The following is a 14680-nucleotide window of genomic DNA, read 5'->3' as shown; positions in this document are numbered from 1 at the left end:
AGGGCCACGATACTTTGACCTGAGTGCAAAAATGGAGGCTCTAGACCCTTCCAGAGCTGAGATATCGAAATTCAAAATTTCGACCCGAAAAAAAAAACGACAGTGTTACCCCTTTCGTTTTTTTTCATTTTTGGGCGAAAAATTAAGTTTCTCCAATCTTCTCAAAACTCTGGATTATGATAGAGGGCCACGAGACTTTGACCTGAGTGCAAAAATGGAGGCTCTAGACCCTTCTAGAGCTGAGATATCGAAAATCAAAATTTCTACCCGAAAAAAAAACGACAGTGTTACCCCTTTCGTTTTTTTTTCATTTTTGGGCGAAAAATTAAGTTTCTCCAATCTTCTCAAAACTCTGGATTATGATAGAGGGCCACGAGACTTTGACCTGAGTGCAAAAATGGAGGCTCTAGACCCTTCTAGAGCTGAGATATCGAAAATCAAAATTTCGACCCGAAAAAAAAAACGACAGTGTTACCCCTTTCGTTTTTTTCATTTTTGGGCGAAAAATTAAGTTTCTCCAATCTTCTCAAAACTCTGGATTATGATAGAGGGCCACGAGACTTTGACCTGAATGCAAAAATGGAGGCTCTAGACCCTTCCAGAGCTGAGATATCAAAATTCAAAATTTCGACCCGAAGAAAAAACGACAGTGTTACCCCTTTTGTTTTTTTTTCATTTTTGGGCGAAAAATTAAGTTTCTCCAATCTTCTCAAAACTCTGGATTCTGATAGAGGGCCATGAGACTTTCACCTGAGTGCAAAAATGGAGGCTCTAGACCCTTCCAGAGCTGAGATATCAAAATTCAAAATTTCGACCCGAAAAAAAAACGACAGTGTTACCCCTTTCGTTTTTTTTTCATTTTTGGGCGAAAAATTAAGTTTCCCCAATCTTCTCAAAACTCTGGATTCTGATAGAGGGCAATGAGACTTAGACTTGAGTGCAAAAATGGAGGCTCTAGACCCTTCCAGAGCTGAGATCTTGAAACTCAAAATTTCAACCAGAAAAAAAATGACAGTGTTACCCCTTACGTTTTTTTTTGGTGGGCTAAAAATTAAGTTTCCCCAATCTTCTCAAAACTCTGGATTCTGATAGAGGGCCTTGAGACTTAGACCTGAGTGCAAAAATGGAGGCTCTAGACCCTTCCAGAGCTGAGATATCGAAACTCAAAATTTCGACCCGAAAAAAAAAACGACAGTGTTACCCCTTTCGTTTTTTTTCGTTTTCGGGCGAAAAATTAAGTTTCTCCAATCTTCTCAAAACTCTGGATTCTGATAGAAGGCCATGAGACTTTCACCTGAGTGCAAAAATGGAGGCTCTAGACCCTTCCAGAGCTGAGATATCAAAATTCAAAATTTCGACCCGAAAAAAAAAACGACAGTGTTACCCCTTTCGTTTTTTTTTTTTTCATTTTTGGGCGAAAAATTAAGTTTCTCCAATCTTCTCAAAACTCTGGATTCTAATAAAGGGCCATGAGACTTTGACCTGAGTGCAAAAATGGAGGCTCTAGACCCTTCCAGAGCTGAGATATCGAAATTCAAAATTTCGACCCGAAAAAAAACCGACAGTGTTACCCCTTTCGTTTTTTTTCGTTTTCGGGCGAAAAATTAAGTTTCTCCAATCTTCTTAAAACTCTGGATTCTGATAAAGGGCCACGAGACTTTGACCTGAGTGCAAAAATGGAGGCTCTAGACCCTTCCAGAGCTGAGATATCGAAATTCAAAATTTCGACCAGAAAAAAAAACGACAGTGTTACCCCTTTCGTTTTTTTTCGTTTTCCGGCGAAAAATTAAGTTTCTCCAATCTTCTTAAAAGTCTGGATTCTGATAAAGGGCCACGATACTTTGACCTGAGTGCAAAAATGGAGGCTCTAGACCCTTCCAGAGCTGAGATATCGAAATTCAAAATTTCGACCCGGAAAAAAAAAACGACAGTGTTACCCCTTTCGTTTTTTTTCATTTTCGGGCGAAAAAATTAAGTTTCTCCAATTTTCTCAAAACTCTGGATTCTGTTAAAGGGCCACGAGACTTTGACCTGAGTGCAAAAATGGAGGCTCTAGACCCTTCCAGAGCTGACATATCGAAATTCAAAATTTCGACCAGAAAAAAAAACGACAGTGTTACCCCTTTCGTTTTTTTTCGTTTTCCGGCGAAAAATTAAGTTTCTCCAATCTTCTTAAAACTCTGGATTCTGATAAAGGGCCACGATACTTTGACCTGAGTGCAAAAATGGAGGCTCTAGACCCTTCCAGAGCTGAGATATCAAAATTCAAAATTTTGACCGGAAAAAAAAAACGACAGTGTTACCCCTTTCGTTTTTTTTTAATTTTCGGGCGAAAAATTAAGTTTCTCCAATTTTCTCAAAACTCTGGATTCTGTTAAAGGGCCACGAGACTTTGACCTGAGTGCAAAAATGGAGGCTCTAGACCCTTCCAGAGCTGAGATATCGAAATTCAAAATTTTGACCCGAAAAAAAAAACGACAGTGTTACCCCTTTCGTTTTTTCCGTTTTCGGGCGAAAAATTAAGTTTCTCCAATATTCTCAAAACTCTGGATTCTGATAGAGGGCCACGAGACTTTGACCTGAGTGCAAAAATGGAGGCCCTAGACCCTTCCAGAGCTGAGATATTGAGATATTTATAATGGTATAAATGCTACGTGGGACTGCATTTATTTAGCGCCTTCATAGACCTAATGGCCACCAAAGCGCTGTACATTTGCCTCACATTCACCCATTCATTCACACACCGACGGCGGTGTCAGCCATGCAAGGCGCCAGCCAGCTCGTCGGGAGCTGCTGGGGTTAGGACACCTCGACACTTGGTGAGGTGGAACCGAGGATTGAACCACCAACCTTTCGGTTCGTAGACAACCCACATGAACCACTGAGCCACTGCCGCCCCAAATTTTCTCAAAATTTGAAAATTTAATGTCTAAGCCCCAACACACTTGAAAAAATTCTGTTTCTCAATAAAAATAACTTCTAATCCTTACTTTGGTCCTCTACGTCCCCAGTCCCATAAGCACAACAGTGCACAAAAATAGTAACAGTTCAATACACAAAATCACCAGAAAAAATTCTTAACCTTTACCACACCACACTTTTCTGTTACACTTTACTTTATTACACTCCCTCCACCATAAGCACTGCACTCAACAGTTTGCCATCACAATAGTTAAATGCCATTTTTATATTTATTTATGTTCTCCGAAGCCAGTAAAGTGCAAGGTGCTCACAGGTGCCACAGCATGAAAAAAAATTACAAAACAAAGTCAATATACCAAAACACTAGCCTTGCATCAAATCTAATACTTCAATCACAGTCCTCAGTTGATACAGCATTCACTACCATCAGTCATTACCCTCCTGGTCACTTCATTCTGTGAGAATTTATACACCTCGGTACAACCATTTCTCAGCAATAATCACATGGGGAAGTAATAAAGATCACGAACAGCTAATAAGTAAAGTAAAAATATTATGTGATCAAGTAACTCCATTTTCTTCACCACACAAATTTAAATAACAGTACACACTTCAAAAAGTAAATTTCAACAATAATTAAAGGAAGTACACATTAACATCAACCAATTCCCGTACCATTTCCACCATACTTGGTATCTCCCACTTCCCATGATGCAACACAGCACAGGTATAAAAACCATGAGAAAAGTCCATTCCAGTCTTTTACCCAAATCAAGATGGCCACCACCATGCTGCTCCAGGTGACAATCAACAGTCAACAAACTTTAAATGTCCTCGGGGTTAGTGCTCAGGTGGCCAGTCTGAGACACAACAGTAGTTGTGAATACATTTGTGTGAATAATCCATCTCTCATGTCGCTGGTACACTAAGGAAAATAAAGAGTCTTTTAAAAACCAAGTATGTGTTCATGTGTTTTGTGGAACAGTTAACAAGGGGTCACAAAAAACAACAACATAATATTGAAAAAAACATGTGTTTCTGCACTAATAATTTTTGCCACATATACACTTGTAAATAGTTCATATGTACATATGCGCACTTGCTAAATGTTCATATGAACATGTAAATTGTTACTGTTGCACTTTTTAATATTTTATTGACTTCACTGTTTGGCACACTTTCTACTCTTTGCTGTGTTGTGTTTCTCTTTGATTAGAAAATTCTTAATAGTGAAGTAGCTTGCTCAAGTCATTTGTACATGCACACATGAAGGTATGCCTACCAGCTTGTTTCAAAAGAGCAGCGGCTTAAATGACTGCGGTATCAACAAAATATTGTGGTTAGATGGTGGTTTTATAACAGGAGAGCCTGTAAGCAACACGTTATTTTTTAAAGATTAAAAGTAACAATCTTTATTGACTAACAGTAGGAATTAAGTCTTGATTTCATATCTCTCCACAGGAAGGAGGAGACCAAGGCGTTCAGCGCACCGACCCGTGTCACTGGCAGCCACAGAGGAGGAGGGAGTCGAGCGCCGGTCCGGTGAGCAGGTAAGTAGACCCTTTCAGGCGTAATACAGGCGGACCAGGACCGGGATCACGGACCAGGAGGGGACTCTTGCACTGGACAGGTGGGTGGCAGGTAAGTTTTCCTCTCCACAGGACAAGTGAGTGGAGTCTCAGATGGCGGCGGGACCTCACTGGAGAACCGGTGGGTAGAGAGGTCAGTACGTTCCCGGGCATCAACTCTTCAGTAGATGGTCGGCACGGGGGCTATGAGAACCAGGAGGGGGATTCGCTGCCAGCCAGGTAGATAGCCGGGTACGGACGTCTCCTCCGTGTAGAGTGCTCTCCCGCTGGACAACAGGTGCGAGGTCCTCCGTGTGTCTTTCTCCCTTGGCGGCTCCAGTCAGAAGCAAATAGTTTACAGGTTCACTTCTCTTTACGGTGAAGCAAGGACTTACGGCTGGAGCGGGTGGCGGTGCTGACACGATGTGGCCAGGGCGGACCTCTGCTTCAGTCAGACATCTCACAAGAAGGCGGGAGCAGAAGGATCATCTATTCAAACAGACAAAGCAATTTATACAGGTGCAGGCACACTCCTCTTGTAAGATGGAGAATTGGGCTTACGGCTGGATGGGGTTGCTCTGAACAGGGAGCATTGAGGCTAGGGTGTGTCTCTCCTTCAGACAGGTAGCACACAAGAAGGCAGTGGCAGAAGAATCTTCTATTTAAATGGACAGAACAAGTTATACAGGGTAAGCACACTTCTCTTCAGTATCGAACAGGAGCTTGTGGCCGCTGCGGGACATACACATTCTACACTGAGGGCTTTGTCAAGTGAACACTGGGCAAGAATGTGACCTGGGGAATACTGGCAGTTAAATATACATATACATCCACACACTGCAACTTCACATCAAGTCCAATACTGTGTGACACTTCAATTCAGGCACTGAAATATATCCACTCTCAATCTCAGTGCAATAAGGCCAGAACTCACCCAATGATCAATCCTTCAACTGTTACACTGAATCAGCACTCAGGAGATGAAGAGATGCAGATGACTTCTCACAGCATGGAAACCAGCGTTCACGCCACTGCCAAAGGAATAAATTTCTTCCAGGGGAGTACCACACTCGAATGCCTCTTTCCTTTCCTTTTAACTGCTTCTTTAGGCCATAGCACCCAATCACAAATTCCCGCACCAAACACCCGCACCTGGTACCGCTTAGCTAATCAGCTGCCGCTGTCATGGCAACTGACAACAAGTGAACCAGCACGGTGTGTCAGTGAAATCGTCCTGGGGGAAACACACTCCCAGCGGAAATTGGTTCCGCTGAATTTGTCACCTTGTGACACCTACCAGCTTGTTTAAGAAGAGCAGCAGGTTAAATGACTGCGGTATCATAACAAAATATTGTGGTTAGATGATTGTTTTATTACAGGAGTGCCTGTAATCAACACTTTATTTTTTTTAAAGATGTGTGTGGTTTCTGCACTTGTAAATAGTTTTGCCACACAAATATACACTTGTAAATAGTTCATATGCACACTTGCTAAATGTTCATATGAACATGTAAATAGTTATTCTTTTCTTGCACTTGCACTTTTTAATATTGTATTGACTTCACTGTTTGGCAAACTGGCGAACTTCTACTTTTGTAAACAGGTCTTAAGTTTATCTTTGCACACTAAAGTTTGGTGTGTTGAATATAAAACACTTAATATTGAAGTAGCTTACTCAAGTTATTTGTACATGCACACATGAAGGTATGCCTACCTGCTGGATTAAAAAGAGTAGCAGGTTAAATGGCTGTGGTATCATAAAATATTGTGGTTAGATGAGGTATTTTGTGTTCACTGAGCCATCTAATCACACCTGTTGACATTCTTGTGAATTTCTGTTATCACAAAAGGTTAAATTGAACAGGCATCATCAGCAAAGTTGTCTGAAAGAAACAATTCCACCTTAGCTCCTGACACATGTTGGACAGGAATGCATTACGAAATTAATGAATTTGTGCCTATGATGCCACATATACAGATGAGATCATGAAATGAGACAAATGCCCTAACTTCAAAAGATTTTTTGTTTAAATGGTAATGGACTGCATTTATATAGCGCTTTCACAGACCTATGCCACCAAAGTGCTTTACATATTGCCTCACATTCACTCATAAATTCACCGACTGTGTTTTTTACAATTTAACCTTATAAAAATACATTAAAAAAAAACTTATAAAAAAGCCTCTGTATGATTGGAAGGTACATGGTTGAGGTAATGCATCAGAGCTGCACGTACCCCAACTCCTTCAGTCTCTGCAGCAGGTGGATGTAGTGGCACATCTGGCTGAGGAAAACGGATGGATTCAGTCCGTTCCGCTCTATACTCTTCACCATGGCTCTCACAGAGGTTATGGAGCACACAGCAAGTGAGCACCATAGACCTAACTCTCTCAAGACTGCAGTCATTCCTTTTCTGCAGGCATATCCATCTTCCTTTCAGTCTGCCAAATGCATTTTCAACCACAACCCTTGCTCTGCTTGTCTTGTTCTGTAGTTGAACACCTCCTGATGTTGTGTGAGGACGCCGGTGTCGGGAAAAGGCTTCATGAGCTAGCTGGTCATAATAATATTATGTGTTAGTTAACAAATTCCATAAAACATGTTATTTGTTGCCGTGTTTTGTACTACATTAATACAGCATGTCTTTTTAAGACATCACGCATCAATGTTTGAGGTTTGCCATGGATTTATCAGGGATAGAGCTTATAGTTATAGCTGAGCTTATTTGGCATTAAAGGACTTCAAATAATTCAAAAATGAAAACTATTTTCAACTTCACCTTTCATTCTAAAATGCATCGACCCGTTTTCCAGATGTAAAGGACAATCTTCAATGATCTGGCTACATCTTGAGGAAATGAAATTGACAGGTCAATATTAAGTTGTAAGAAAAGGATAATGATTTGAAGAAGTGTCCTAAAATGCTAAATTTAATAATAAAAAAAAATATACTGAGATCATTGCAGAGTAGGGTTGGGTATCGTTTGAATTTGAACGATTCTGATTCCAATTCCGATTCCTTGTTTCGATTCCGGTTCCTAACGATTCTCGATTCCGATTCTTTTAAGAGGCAGGGTCAAAAAAGTTTAGCTAACCTTGCTAACCAACGGCCTTTCTGAAGGAAATACTCCTTTTGTCACAAATTTTGCATTTTGCCGAGATTTCGTTATTTTTAGAAAAGCGAAGCCACACTTTGGATCGCCGACGTAAGGTACTCATGTTCGACTCGCGTGGTTATGCCAACACTTCCAGTAGACGCTTCTTCGTTGGTGTTGTTCAGCGGTTTCTTCTTCCGCTCGGCGGACTGTGAATATCGAAACTAGGAATCGAAATTTTAACTTTTGAACGATTCCGGGAAAAACGAAAAGTTAGAGGCTAAATAGATTTTTAAAAATAAATACATTACATTATATTGAGCTTATTTCTCCAAAATGTAAAAACTAAAAGTGATTTCTGGCCGTTTTTGTTATAATGCGCTACTCCACACATGATTATAACTTATTTTTACGATCAGTGCAATGCATGATGGTATGTAGGGCTTAGGTTAGTGACCATCGGTTGTACACTACTTTTCAAAATGCATTCTGGGATACATTGATTGGACTATATAGGGTATAATAATCATCACTATACATTCGGACAGCACTACAAAATGGCGAGCTCACTATATAGTCCACTATATAGTGAGTAATGGGAGATTTCGGACACAGCGGGTGTCTTTAGGTGCGTTCCATTCGACAGGGTCCCTACGCAGTGTTCACTGCTCCCTACTCCCTGAACACGGTATATCAGTTGAAGTTGACTTCACTGACTTCCTGTGAAGTGATGTATTGATGTTCCCTTATTCCCTATGCCGTTTGCAGTGCCCTTCGAACTGAACAAGTTTGTTTCGTTCGAATTGGAATCTCACTTAAGATGGCGAAATACCCTGTGAAGTCCACTTCGCAGTCCACTTACGGTCGAATGGAACGCACCTTTTGTCTAGTATTGTATGTTTCTTGTCCAGGTTGCCTGTCGTTGTTCCTGTTCCTGTTCCATGCCTTTGTTTTGTGTTTTGAGTTTTGATTAAATTATATTAAAGTTTGCTTTTGGGTCCTTACCTGCTTGCCCTCCAGCCATTCATTACAGAATACTAGACCATATGGGCAGATCGAGGCTTAAAGGGTCATGAAACCCCAAACCAAATTTTCTGAGATTTTAACAGAGGTATGTGTGTTGAACACCATTGAAGACAATGTTAGCATCTGTTAGATTTAATAATAAGGTTAAAATGGTTAAATTTGAGTTTTTTTCCACTTTTTTCGTCTTCCGGGTTTAAAATCTTCATCGTAGCGGGTGACGTCACGTGGCCATGCACTGCACAGTGCCATGATGACTCATCGGTGTCTCATAATTATTAATGAGACTGAGTTTTCTTATCCAATGAGAAGACACGGCCTCTTAATTATTCATGACACCACGTGGATCTTTCCAACGACAGACATGTCAAACAAACTGTGATATCGAGTAGTAGATGAGAGAGGCAATCATGGGACGCAAGTATTTGTTTTCATGGTGCAAAGTCCAAGTGCGTTGAATATGTTCCCCGCGATGCTGCCCGGGCTAGACTCTGGCTCTGGACGTTTGGTTTGCCATCAACCACGGACACATCTAAACATGATCAAAACTAAGTTATAGTGTGTGCCGCGAACATTTTCTCGAGAGAGCTGCGAGAAGTGGAGAATGGGGACTTCGCCTTGTTGACAACTAATCCAAGTGCGTCTTGCGAGTGATGCAGCATCCCGAGGACTTTCTATCCCTTCAGATGTGTGTGTGTGTGTGTGTGTGTGTGTGTCTAAAATGAGAAGTCATCCACCTCCGCAGAGCCTTTATTATGAGGGTTCAGAGGGCGCGTAGACTGTGCACGGAATTATTTTTTAAGCGAAAAATTAATAATTTTTTTCTGAAATGTATTTATAGTGTTTATATAAACCACTATATATTTTATAATGACATTATAATTATACATGTAGCCTACATTAATATGTTTTAAATAGAATTACGATTACTGTAGGCTAATATATGTAGCAGGACATTCAGTTACTTTTGAAAGGACATTAATAAAGTGTCAGTGTATTTCATAAGACTTTTACTTTGCCAGCTATATATAAAAATCTAGCATCTCCTCACGTTTTACCATTGCTTCTTAGTGACAGTCGATATGCATGGATGGGACATTGACGTGATGGCCATACCACACACACTCCCTCCCTTCTTCTCACAGCTAGCCACGCCCGTTTAAGTTGCATTTTTCAAAAAGATTTTGAGCTAGACTTGAGCTGAAAGAGGGGGGTTTCATGACCCTTTAATGTTGTTGGTCAGGACATTTATATGCATGTGGTTTCATGACTCTTTAATGAAGCTATGAAACAGTTGAAGCAAATGTGCCATTTTGTTTCGACGCTTTGAATCATTCCGACACCCGTCTCCATGGCGACACTTAGTGGTCACTTGCAGGTGTTGATCTGAAACAACCTTTACAACGAGCCATTAAAAAATTTGTTGTTTTTTTATTATTGTATTTTTCTAATATATGAAGCTTGTAACCTGTAGTCTCTTCACATTGCATAATGTTATTTTAGTCATGAAAAATTAATAAAATAAATCAAGCCACAATGTCTCCGTTTATTTTTTATTTTTTTTTATTCTTTTTAAGATTTTTATTCAAAAATATAAATTTCTCTATATGTATATATATGTTGCGGCCACGAAAATGGCACTTACTTTGCAGAAAAAAAACATGTTACAGTAGTCTGCCCCCGAGCCAGTGTGTGTGTCTGCCCCCGAGCCAGTGTGTGTGTCTGCCCCCGAGCCAGTGTGTGTGTCTGCCCCCGAGCCAGTGTGTGTGTCTGCCCCCGAGCCAGTGTGTGTGTCTGCCCCCGAGCCAGTGTGTGTGTCTGCCCCCGAACCAGTGTGTGTGTCTGCCCCCGAACCAGTGTGTGTGTCTGCCCCCGAGCTAGTGTGCGTGTCTGCCCCCGAACCAGTGTGTGTGTCTGCCCCCGAACCAGTGTGTGTGTCTGCCCCCGAACCAGTGTGTGTGTCTGCCCCCGAGCCAGTGTGTGTGTCTGCCCCCGAGCCAGTGTGTGTGTCTGCCCCCGAACCAGTGTGTGTGTCTGCCCCCGAACCAGTGTGTGTGTCTGCCCCCGAACCAGTGTGTGTCTGCCCCCGAACCAGTGTGTGTGTCTGCCCCCGAACCAGTGTGTGTGTCTGCCCCCGAGCCAGTGTGTGTGTCTGCCGCCAAACTAGTGTCTGTGTCTGCCCCCGAGCCAGTGTGTGTGTCTGCCCCCTGCCCCCGAACCAGTGTGTGTGTCTGCCCCCTGCCCCCGAACCAGTGTGTGTGTCTGCCCCCGAACCAGTGTGTGTGTCTGCCGCCAAACTAGTGTCTGTGTCTGCCCCCGAGCCAGTGTGTGTGTCTGCCCCCTGCCCCCGAACCAGTGTGTGTGTCTGCCCCCGAGCTAGTGTGTGTGTCTGCCCCCGAGCTAGTGTGTGTGTCTGCCGCCAAGCTAGTGTGTGTTTGCCCCGAACCAGTGTGTGTGTCTGCCGCCGAACTAGTGTGTGTTTGCCCCGAGCCAGTGTGTGTGTCTGCCCCCGAACCAGTGTGTGTGTGTCTGCCCCCGAACTAGTGTGTGTGTCTGCCCCCGAACCAGTGTGTGTGTCTGCCCCCGAACACACTGGTTCGGGGGCAGACACACACACTGGCTCGGGGGTAGACACACACACTGGCTCGGGGGCAGACACACACACTGGCTCGGTGGCAGACACACACATTGGTTCGGGGGCAGACACACACACTGGCTCGGTGGCAGACACACACATTGGCTCGGGGACAGACCGACTGTTTTTTCTGCGTTGTTGTTGTTTTGTGTGTTGAGTTTTGATTAAGTTATATTAAAGTTTGCTTTTGGGTCCTTCTTTGCTTGACTCCAGCCATCCATTACGTCTCCTTGATCTAGTCTCTGAAACGTTCAATATCCTGGACGCGCTTGTCACAGTCTGAACGAAGTTGAACTGTTTCTTGGCATTCACCAGACATCAGCTCACATTCCAGATCTGAGATGGACTCCTGCAAAAGTCTAAGTTGCATTAAAATCAGCAAAATAATGAAAAATCACAATTGGAAGAAAAATGATTGTCCAAATTAGACAGAAACAAATGAATTTTTGCCTAACCTCCAATTCCTGAATGCACTGTTTATCTACCTCCACCTCTTTAAACTCGAGAAGCAGAGTCAGATTCTTCTTTCTTTTTTTCGTATGAAACATCATCATACTTCCAGAATTGAGATCTCGTCGGCTTGTATTCCCTCAGTTCTTCCTTGACCTCTTTCTTCGGTGTTTCCACAGTTTTATATTCCCCTTTGTGCTGCAGAAATAAAACAGACAACATATTATTAAGATTATGTTTTTGATTTATGATTATGTTTTATTTCCCCAACTGCTAATATCCTTTTGTCCAATCTGTAGTCACATTTCCAAAACTCTAAACTCTGTCTGGCCGACTTGGTCATTGTGCTCCCTTAGCTCAACTCCATTGGTGATCATTAAAGACTTTAAAGAGAAATAAATCTTTATTCTTCCAAACTTTTGATAAGTACTACTAGTGTACACTTGTAAACTCCTACATACATTTGTATATTTGTGTAATCAGTATTTTTGTAATCCATGATTTATTTATATTTGAATTGCACTGCATATTTTAGGTTAATCCAATAATTATAATTTTGTAAACCAAGACATTTACTTGAACTCTATTCTCTTTTTCTTCTTTTTTTGTATTTTTCCTTTGCTCTAGCTTGTTGACTAATTCTAGTTTTTACTAAACCCATAAATATGGCACTATGACAAATTGCTGGTGATGTTCCTCATTACTAAGTCATTTTGGATAACAGCATCTGCCAAATGAATAAATATCAACATAATAAAACCAGTACCTTTTTTTAAATTTGTTTGCAAATGTTCTCGTAGTCACGTCTTGCCTCAGCGCCAATCTCAGCGTAGTGCTTTCTAATGGAAAACATTACATCCTTCAAATACGCACTCTGCTGCTCGCACTGTGAAACAATCAGCTTCCTGGAAATGAAAAGAAATAACACACAGATGTTACTACATTGGCTCAATCCTTCGCAGTGCATTTTCATGTCCCCATTTAGATATTTTGTATAGAATATAATACTGTTTTTTGTGTGTAATCCTGTTCATGACATCACTTTTGGTGGGAAAACAGTGTAAACATCATTGTCTATTCAGCATTTTCTAAAGTTAAAAGGTATATCCTAAAAAGAATGACCCAATTTAAATGGTCAGGAACTGGTAAACTGGCCAGCCCTTGAAAACAAAACACTACTTTTGTGTGATTGTTTGTGTGTGTTACCTTTCAGCATCATACTCTGAGCGAAGTTCTTCGAGTTTGTTGTTGAAGTCGAGTGCTTGTTTTTCCAGCCGAAGCACATGAAGCTTTAACAGACTGTCCACCTGCAGACGAGAACTGCACTCCATCTCCGACAGCTCATCCACCTTGCTCTGTAAAACACACACACATTTGTTACTCCAAGGCTCTGTAATGAAAGTTATAGAAGTAAAACTGAGAGTCAAGTATATATATATATATATATATGTTATATGTAGTCACCTTAAAGAGGTTGTCTTGGACTCTTTGGGCTCTCTCAAAGCTCTGGCTGAGGTTTGAGCTGTCATCTCGGGAAGAGCCGGGGATAGGAGGGAGCTTGACACACTGCCCTCGGCTGGACATCCGGGACCTTTCTCTCAGCACAATTGTGTTACGGAAACTCCGAGTGATCTCCTGTTGATACATAAGAATAAGAAAACACCTTAATACAATGCTCAACATATGAACGCAAGCTTAGTGTTAATAATGACCGATGATGGTTGAAAAAACACAGTGAATCCTATGATAGACTTCTTACTTACCCTCTTCATCTCAATTTCTTCTGGGTGTTGTTGAGGCGCTGGTCGTTGTCTCAGTCTAGGAAGTGGCTGAGGTCGCACTGCAGACGGTGGTTGAGGTCGCAGTTTAGACGGTGGTTGAGGCCGCAGTTTAGACGGTGGTTGAGGTTGCAGTGTAGGCATGTCCGAACCACTCTTACGTTCCAGGGGCCTGAGCGTGCGAAATGTTTTGCTAGTCATGATGGAAAATAGTACGTTGATCCAAAATTATTGTGCAATTCAACTGTTCAAAAACAGACCCAAAGAGATATAAAATTGCACACTAATCAATAGCTGTAGACTATAAAACTGCACACTAACAGACTATGAAACTGCACTCTAATCAACAGCTGTAGACTGAAGACAACAAGTCACGAGTTTCAGTAGAGGTTTGCAGCGTCTAGTACTGTGACGTGTCGAATAGAATGCATTCCGATGACGTCCGGCAGCAGCAGTGCGTCAGAGCCGCAGAAATTCAAGGTTATTGTTTTGATTTAAAAACTTTGTTTTGATTTAAAAACTTTAAGAGAGAATGACCTGTCAGCACAATAAGACCATGAGAGGAATGTAGATAAGGCTACTTGTAGTAATAATACATAGCCTATATATTTTGTGTCACTAAACTGTAGAGCATCAACCACAAGTTTCTGCACGGCCCTAACTAACTAACTAACCCAAAGCATATAACGTTAATGTATTATTCTGTCACGTTATACGATGAAGGTTGAGTCCAACAATAATTCAGTTTACTGACTTTCTCTCACCGACGACGTCTTGTTGAGCTTTTCTATTACATCGAGACGAGCTCTGATTCCGACTGATCTTACTTTAACTTCCGTTGCTCGTGTCTCCTGTGATCATGATAAATGTTTTGCCTTGGAAAACCATTAACGTTAGCCTATAAAGAATACGCCTACAATTTGGCGCGTTGAGTCAGAATGTCAATAAGGAATAGTAATACACAAACAATGACATAAAAAGTAAATAAATATGAAATAATACAAATGCTAAAAAATAACGTCTGATAACATGAAGGTTCGGATCCGACTCAGATAATAATATTGTCACTCGCACAATGTCAGTACTGTGACTGTCTAATGTATAATATCAAAATAAAAGCCCTCTAACAGCTGTTTTGTCGATCAAACCAGATTGGTATAAAAAGAAAACTCAGCATTCCCTGCGCTGACCAATTTCCCTCCAGATTGA

The 14680-nt window shown here is 41.5% G+C and overlaps 1 protein-coding gene and 1 long non-coding RNA gene across 3 annotated transcripts; both read right to left on the bottom strand.

The window, feature by feature from the left end:
* Positions 1-3188: 3188 nt before the first annotated feature.
* Positions 3189-5683, bottom strand: LOC148977628 (uncharacterized). Its single transcript, XR_016169427.1, has 2 exons — positions 5425-5683; positions 3189-5148 (listed from the first exon to the last, which is right to left on the bottom strand). It is a non-coding gene; the product is annotated as an uncharacterized LOC148977628 (long non-coding RNA).
* A 5671-nt stretch (positions 5684-11354) lies between these two features.
* On the bottom strand, positions 11355-14680 carry LOC120467892 (dynein regulatory complex subunit 2). Of its 2 annotated transcripts, XR_016169426.1 has the most exons (6): positions 13457-14680; positions 13158-13328; positions 12900-13048; positions 12460-12598; positions 11699-11891; positions 11355-11592 (listed from the first exon to the last, which is right to left on the bottom strand). XR_016169426.1 is itself a non-coding variant. In XM_089133720.1 (5 exons), exons 1-4 carry the CDS (start codon positions 13670-13672, stop codon positions 12466-12468), a joined length of 669 nt encoding a protein of 222 aa, XP_088989846.1. In that variant the 5' UTR covers positions 13673-14680; the 3' UTR covers positions 11355-11891; positions 12460-12465. The 2 variants fall into 2 exon arrangements, 1 of the variants encoding a protein (XP_088989846.1); XM_089133720.1 differs by having other exon boundaries at positions 11355-11891.

Source organism: Pimephales promelas, chromosome 8, assembly GCF_988280905.1.
Source record: "Pimephales promelas chromosome 8, fPimPro1.hap1.1, whole genome shotgun sequence".
Classification (NCBI taxonomy): Eukaryota; Metazoa; Chordata; class Actinopteri; order Cypriniformes; family Leuciscidae; genus Pimephales; species Pimephales promelas.
The sequence above is the reverse complement of the archived record's forward strand: the minus strand, read 5'-3'. Positions and strand labels throughout refer to the sequence as shown.

What these genes read in the sequence shown, in the direction of transcription:
- LOC120467892 (XM_089133720.1), bottom strand. Translation starts at nt 13,672, where the DNA reads ATGACTAGCAAAACATTTCGCACGCTCAGGCCCCTGGAACGTAAGAGT. An exon ending in TCCAAGACAACCTCTTTAAG is followed by an intron (nt 13,049 to 13,157) that starts GTGACTACATAT and finishes TGTGTTTTACAG; the next exon opens with AGCAAGGTGGATGAGCTGTC. An exon ending in TCAGAGTATGATGCTGAAAG is followed by an intron (nt 12,599 to 12,899) that starts GTAACACACACA and finishes TTTCATTTCCAG; the next exon opens with GAAGCTGATTGTTTCACAGT.